Source organism: Ipomoea triloba, chromosome 10, assembly GCF_003576645.1.
Source record: "Ipomoea triloba cultivar NCNSP0323 chromosome 10, ASM357664v1".
Taxonomy (NCBI): Eukaryota; Viridiplantae; Streptophyta; class Magnoliopsida; order Solanales; family Convolvulaceae; genus Ipomoea; species Ipomoea triloba.
Window position 1 is genome coordinate 22,759,198 of NC_044925.1, and position 7,787 is coordinate 22,766,984.

Here is a 7,787-nt window from a genome sequence, read left to right on the forward strand (position 1 = left end):
TCAGAGGCAGAGCCGTCATTCGTAGCCATGGGAACAAGAACGAAACCCTAGCGACTGATACCAGATGAGAACAATTATGTTTGTATTAGAGTTCACAAAATATAACTGTAGGAATACAAGAGTATATATACAAGAGAATCATAAGTAAACTAGGACTGAGAATCATAAGTAAACTAGGACTGAGACTTATAGTATGACTCTATTATGTAGAGTCCTAATACTCCCCCTCAAGCGGATGGTACGGAAGTAACCTGTAGCTTGTCACGTAAGAAGCAGAACCGGGGACCTGCGAGTGACTTGGTGAAAATATCAGCTAGCTGATCCTTAGTAGAAATAAAGTGCACCTGAATGTCTCCTGCAGCCACTCTGTCTCTCACAAAGTGATAATCAATTTCGACATGCTTTGTGCGAGCATGAAAAATAGGATTAGCACACATATAAGTAGCTCCAAGATTGTCACACCAAAGTTTGGGCACTGGAAGAGGTGAAATTCCTATTTCTCGCAGCAAAGAGAGGATCCACAGAACTTCAGCACATACATCTGCAAGAGCCTTGTACTCTGCTTCAGTAGAAGATCGAGCAACAGTCCTTTGTTTCTTGCATACCCAGGACACTAGATTGGTTCCAAGAAACACAGCATGCCCACTAGTAGACTTTCTATCCGTAGGACAACCAGCCCAGTCAGAATCCGAGAATGCATGAAGCTCACCTGAACTTGACTTTCTCAATCGCAGACCCAAAGACATAGTACCTTTAACATACCTTAACACACGTTTCAGTTGTTCCCAGTGTGCAGTGGTTGGAGCATGCATGTGCTGACAAAGCAGATTAACTGCAAAGGATAAATCTGGTCTCGTGATAGTTAGGTACTGTAGTGCACCTGCAATGCTCCGGTATTGCGTGGGATCATCATATGGATCTGTACAGGTAGATATTGTCTTTGAAGTCGTAGTAGGTGTAGACACAGGTTTGCAGTCTGTCATACCAGCTCGTTTAAGTATGTCAGTCATATACCTGCGCTGAGAAAGCAACACTCCATCTGCACACTTGACTGTTTCAATCCCAAGGAAAAACCCAGGCTCACCAAGATCTCTAATCTTGAAAGTACTAGAGAGCTTGGAGAGCAAAGCCTCCAATGCACCATGCTCATTGCTCATAACAAGAATATCATCCACATAAACAAGCAGGTAAACAGTAGCCGATCCACGAGAATAATAAAATAACGAAACATCAGTTTTAGAGGCATTAAAACCAGCAGATAACAGAAAAGTGTGCAAACGAGTGAACCAAGCCCGGGGAGCCTGCTTCAAACCATACAGGGAGCGTTTCAACAAGCAAACATGATCAGGGTGCTGAGAATCAACATACCCCGGAGGCTGACGCATGTAAACAGTTTCTGTAAGATTACCATTAAGGAATGCATTATGCACATCCAATTGCCTGACTAGCCAACCAGAAGAAAGAGCAAGAGAGAGCAACAACCTGACTGTAGTAGGTTTAACCACCGGGCTGAAAGTGTCAAAGAAATCTTGACCCGGGACCTGATTAAACCCTTTAGCCACGAGCCTGGCCTTGTAGCGCTCAACAGATCCATCAGCCTTCCTTTTCGTGCGAAACACCCACTTGCAGCCAATAATATTCATAGACGCAGTGGGAGGAACCAAGCACCATGTCTGATTCTGCAACAAGGCATTGAACTCCTGATCCATTGCCTCCCTCCATTCAGAGTGTTTGACTGCCTGAGTATAACAAGTAGGATCAACAGAGGAAACTTGCACAGTCAAACCCGCAACCGGAGCCACAGACCGACTCCTAGTGGCCATGGAGTGAGACCTCTCCGTGGGACGCACAGTACGACCACGTGGCCGACCACGAGGCCTCTTCTGAGCCACATCAGCAGGAGGCGAGGGAGCTACCACAGATGGATCAGCCACAGGATGAAAAACAGATTCAGCCCAAGGTCGTGCAATAGATTCTGATGGAGCCTGCAAAACAGACTTAGCACCAAAAGGAAACACAGCTTCATCAAACCGCACATGACGGCACACAAAAACTTTATTAGTACGCAGGTCCATGCACCTATAACCCCGAAACGAATCAGGATAGCCCAGAAAGACACATGGAGAAGACCTGTAAGACAGTTTATGACGATTATATGGCCGTAAGTGCGGATAGCACAGACAGCCAAAGACACGAAGAAAGGAATATGATGGCTGAGATCTGTGCACTAAGACATGAGGACTAGAGTTATGGAGAGTATGCGAGGGCATTTTGTTAATAAGGAAAACAGCAGCCTCAAAAGCAAAATGCCAGAACCGAGACGGCACAGAGGCACGAGCCATAAGTGCTAGCCCGGTTTCAACCACATGCCTGTGCTTCCGTTCCACACGACCATTCTGTTCGTGTGTGTACGCACAAGATTGCCTGTGACTAATACCAAGCTGAACAAAAACAGAATGTAACTTTTTATACTCAGCCCCTAAATCAGATTGAACAGCTTTGATTTTACGATTGAAGGCACGTTCAACTAAACATCGAAAACGCTCAAAAACAGAATATATATCTGACTTTAATTTCATAGGAAAATACCAAGTATAACGAGAAAAGTCATCCACAAATAAAACAAAATAACGATAACCCTCAGAAGAGAGTACAGGAGCAGGGCCCCAAATGTCCGTATAAACTAAATCTAGCACATTCGAACTAACAGAGACAACACGTGGCAATGGGAAACGTGCAGATTTACCCATTTGACACGCAGAACACACAGTATGAGAAGTTTTATTCGACTCACTAACAGAACAAGACTCCAAGACTCGATGTAAAACACGCTGATGCGGATGACCCAAACGATCATGCCACGTAGACGCCGAAGCACGAGCAGAAATAAACGCGGAAGGTGAACCAGAAGGAACCGGCAAGGTATAGAGCCCACCGGAACTATTGCCCCGCAAAAGAATTTCCTTGGTCCGAATATCCTTCACAACAAAGAAGGAAGGGTGAAACTCAAAAAACACCTGATTATCCGACGCAAAGCGCTGAACGGATAATAAAGAGGCAGAAAGACGGGGAACATGTAAAATATGAGACAACTTAAGAGACCTAGAAGGCGTAGAAATAGAAGCATGACCCACGTTACTAATAAGTAAAGGCGTACCGTCACCAACACGTAAAGTGTCGTTACCACCATATTCTTCAGAAGTAGAGAGGGCAGCTATATCAGGTGTGGCATGATGTGTTGCACCAGTGTCAGGCAACCAGGTATGAGCAGTCACGTTATTCGCCGAATCACCCTGATGAATAAAATTCGCTTGCGGAGAAACAACATAAGGCAACTTGTAACAAGACAAAGCCGAGTGACCAAATGAACCGCAAATTTGACACTGGATGGAAGAGCCTCTGCCACGGCCTCTCCCACCGCCACGTGACTGCCGACCAGAACCGCCGCCGCCGCGCCATGCAGAACCTCCGCGACCGCGAGCAGAACTAGAACCAGCACGACCGAACGGTGCTCCGCCAGCCGAACGGCCTCCTCCACGACCACGCGACTGGCGACCTCCCTGAGCAGCGAAAGCCGCCGGTGCAGCACCTCCAGGCAATGCGTAATCATCACCGGCGATGAAGTCTTGCGCGCCCAGCAAGTCAGCAAGCTCAAGGAGCGTCACCGGATGTCCTCGAACCGCCAGCGAAGAGGTGACACCCTTGAACTCCGGTCGAAGGCCGCGGAACACGTACAGGTTCTGTTCTTCCAGCGTTACCTTCCGGCCGGCGAGAGCTAAATCTTCAACAATAAGCCGAGCTCGCCCGAGATACTCTGCCGTCGACGAATCTCCTTGCCGGAGACCATGGAGTTGGCTAAGCAAGTGAAGTTGGCGGGATTGAGAGGCGGAAGCGAGGGACTGCTCAATGGCATCCCACAACTCCTTCGATGTCCGACAGCCGACGGCGATGGAGAGCACCTCCTCGGACAGCGAAGAAACCAGGAGAGACAGCAACCCTTGATCACGGCGAGACCACGCAACAAACGCCGGATTCCGAACGCGGGCAGCAGCAGCGGACGAGGTAGCAGCAGACACGGCAGGGAGGAACTCCTCCGGGCAAGGACACGATCCATCAACAAGATCAATGAGATCATGGCCACGTAGAAACGGGAGAACCTGAGTACGCCAAAACAAAAAATTGCGGTGGTTGAGTTTGATGCTAATGTAGTGATGAGCAGAAGAGAGCGACGACACGGGAGCCGGCGCCGCAGAACTCACAGCAACATCTGAAACGGTCCGCTCAGAGGCAGAGCCGTCATTCGTAGCCATGGGAACAAGAACGAAACCCTAGCGACTGATACCAGATGAGAACAATTATGTTTGTATTAGAGTTCACAAAATATAACTGTAGGAATACAAGAGTATATATACAAGAGAATCATAAGTAAACTAGGACTGAGAATCATAAGTAAACTAGGACTGAGACTTATAGTATGACTCTATTATGTAGAGTCCTAATACTCTCCCTCAAGCGGATGGTACGGAAGTAACCTGTAGCTTGTCACGTAAGAAGCAGAACCGGGGACCTGCGAGTGACTTGGTGAAAATATCAGCTAGCTGATCCTTAGTAGAAATAAAGTGCACCTGAATGTCTCCTGCAGCCACTCTGTCTCTCACAAAGTGATAATCAATTTCGACATGCTTTGTGCGAGCATGAAAAATAGGATTAGCACACATATAAGTAGCTCCAAGATTGTCACACCAAAGTTTGGGCACTGGAAGAGGTGAAATTCCTATTTCTCGCAGCAAAGAGAGGATCCACAGAACTTCAGCACATACATCTGCAAGAGCCTTGTACTCTGCTTCAGTAGAAGATCGAGCAACAGTCCTTTGTTTCTTGCATACCCAGGACACTAGATTGGTTCCAAGAAACACAGCATGCCCACTAGTAGACTTTCTATCCGTAGGACAACCAGCCCAGTCAGAATCCGAGAATGCATGAAGCTCACCTGAACTTGACTTTCTCAATCGCAGACCCAAAGACATAGTACCTTTAACATACCTTAACACACGTTTCAGTTGTTCCCAGTGTGCAGTGGTTGGAGCATGCATGTGCTGACAAAGCAGATTAACTGCAAAGGATAAATCTGGTCTCGTGATAGTTAGGTACTGTAGTGCACCTGCAATGCTCCGGTATTGCGTGGGATCATCATATGGATCTGTACAGGTAGATATTGTCTTTGAAGTCGTAGTAGGTGTAGACACAGGTTTGCAGTCTGTCATACCAGCTCGTTTAAGTATGTCAGTCATATACCTGCGCTGAGAAAGCAACACTCCATCTGCACACTTGACTGTTTCAATCCCAAGGAAAAACCCAGGCTCACCAAGATCTCTAATCTTGAAAGTACTAGAGAGCTTGGAGAGCAAAGCCTCCAATGCACCATGCTCATTGCTCATAACAAGAATATCATCCACATAAACAAGCAGGTAAACAGTAGCCGATCCACGAGAATAATAAAATAACGAAACATCAGTTTTAGAGGCATTAAAACCAGCAGATAACAGAAAAGTGTGCAAACGAGTGAACCAAGCCCGGGGAGCCTGCTTCAAACCATACAGGGAGCGTTTCAACAAGCAAACATGATCAGGGTGCTGAGAATCAACATACCCCGGAGGCTGACGCATGTAAACAGTTTCTGTAAGATTACCATTAAGGAATGCATTATGCACATCCAATTGCCTGACTAGCCAACCAGAAGAAAGAGCAAGAGAGAGCAACAACCTGACTGTAGTAGGTTTAACCACCGGGCTGAAAGTGTCAAAGAAATCTTGACCCGGGACCTGATTAAACCCTTTAGCCACGAGCCTGGCCTTGTAGCGCTCAACAGATCCATCAGCCTTCCTTTTCGTGCGAAACACCCACTTGCAGCCAATAATATTCATAGACGCAGTGGGAGGAACCAAGCACCATGTCTGATTCTGCAACAAGGCATTGAACTCCTGATCCATTGCCTCCCTCCATTCAGAGTGTTTGACTGCCTGAGTATAACAAGTAGGATCAACAGAGGAAACTTGCACAGTCAAACCCGCAACCGGAGCCACAGACCGACTCCTAGTGGCCATGGAGTGAGACCTCTCCGTGGGACGCACAGTACGACCACGTGGCCGACCACGAGGCCTCTTCTGAGCCACATCAGCAGGAGGCGAGGGAGCTACCACAGATGGATCAGCCACAGGATGAAAAACAGATTCAGCCCAAGGTCGTGCAATAGATTCTGATGGAGCCTGCAAAACAGACTTAGCACCAAAAGGAAACACAGCTTCATCAAACCGCACATGACGGCACACAAAAACTTTATTAGTACGCAGGTCCATGCACCTATAACCCCGAAACGAATCAGGATAGCCCAGAAAGACACATGGAGAAGACCTGTAAGACAGTTTATGACGATTATATGGCCGTAAGTGCGGATAGCACAGACAGCCAAAGACACGAAGAAAGGAATATGATGGCTGAGATCTGTGCACTAAGACATGAGGACTAGAGTTATGGAGAGTATGCGAGGGCATTTTGTTAATAAGGAAAACAGCAGCCTCAAAAGCAAAATGCCAGAACCGAGACGGCACAGAGGCACGAGCCATAAGTGCTAGCCCGGTTTCAACCACATGCCTGTGCTTCCGTTCCACACGACCATTCTGTTCGTGTGTGTACGCACAAGATTGCCTGTGACTAATACCAAGCTGAACAAAAACAGAATGTAACTTTTTATACTCAGCCCCTAAATCAGATTGAACAGCTTTGATTTTACGATTGAAGGCACGTTCAACTAAACATCGAAAACGCTCAAAAACAGAATATATATCTGACTTTAATTTCATAGGAAAATACCAAGTATAACGAGAAAAGTCATCCACAAATAAAACAAAATAACGATAACCCTCAGAAGAGAGTACAGGAGCAGGGCCCCAAATGTCCGTATAAACTAAATCTAGCACATTCGAACTAACAGAGACAACACGTGGCAATGGGAAACGTGCAGATTTACCCATTTGACACGCAGAACACACAGTATGAGAAGTTTTATTCGACTCACTAACAGAACAAGACTCCAAGACTCGATGTAAAACACGCTGATGCGGATGACCCAAACGATCATGCCACGTAGACGCCGAAGCACGAGCAGAAATAAACGCGGAAGGTGAACCAGAAGGAACCGGCAAGGTATAGAGCCCACCGGAACTATTGCCCCGCAAAAGAATTTCCTTGGTCCGAATATCCTTCACAACAAAGAAGGAAGGGTGAAACTCAAAAAACACCTGATTATCCGACGCAAAGCGCTGAACGGATAATAAAGAGGCAGAAAGACGGGGAACATGTAAAATATGAGACAACTTAAGAGACCTAGAAGGCGTAGAAATAGAAGCATGACCCACGTTACTAATAAGTAAAGGCGTACCGTCACCAACACGTAAAGTGTCGTTACCACCATATTCTTCAGAAGTAGAGAGGGCAGCTATATCAGGTGTGGCATGATGTGTTGCACCAGTGTCAGGCAACCAGGTATGAGCAGTCACGTTATTCGCCGAATCACCCTGATGAATAAAATTCGCTTGCGGAGAAACAACATAAGGCAACTTGTAACAAGACAAAGCCGAGTGACCAAATGAACCGCAAATTTGACACTGGATGGAAGAGCCTCTGCCACGGCCTCTCCCACCGCCACGTGACTGCCGACCAGAACCGCCGCCGCCGCGCCATGCAGAACCTCCGCGACCGCGAGCAGAACTAGAACCAGCACGACCGAA

General features: G+C 47.0%; 2 protein-coding genes across 2 annotated transcripts; both read right to left on the bottom strand.

Moving 5' to 3' along the window:
- Positions 1–296: 296 nt before the first annotated feature.
- LOC116031531 (uncharacterized mitochondrial protein AtMg00810-like) lies at positions 297–1,709 on the bottom strand (the record flags this gene model as incomplete). The annotated part of the gene is made up of 2 exons (XM_031273757.1): positions 1,505–1,709; positions 297–1,234 (listed from the first exon to the last, which is right to left on the bottom strand). Coding segments are annotated over exons 1-2 (1,143 nt in total), but the record flags the coding sequence as incomplete, so codon positions are not given.
- A 2,868-nt stretch (positions 1,710–4,577) lies between these two features.
- On the bottom strand, positions 4,578–5,990 carry LOC116031651 (uncharacterized mitochondrial protein AtMg00810-like; the record flags this gene model as incomplete). Its single annotated transcript, XM_031273914.1, has 2 exons — positions 5,786–5,990; positions 4,578–5,515 (listed from the first exon to the last, which is right to left on the bottom strand). Coding segments are annotated over exons 1-2 (1,143 nt in total), but the record flags the coding sequence as incomplete, so codon positions are not given.
- Positions 5,991–7,787: the final 1,797 nt, after the last annotated feature.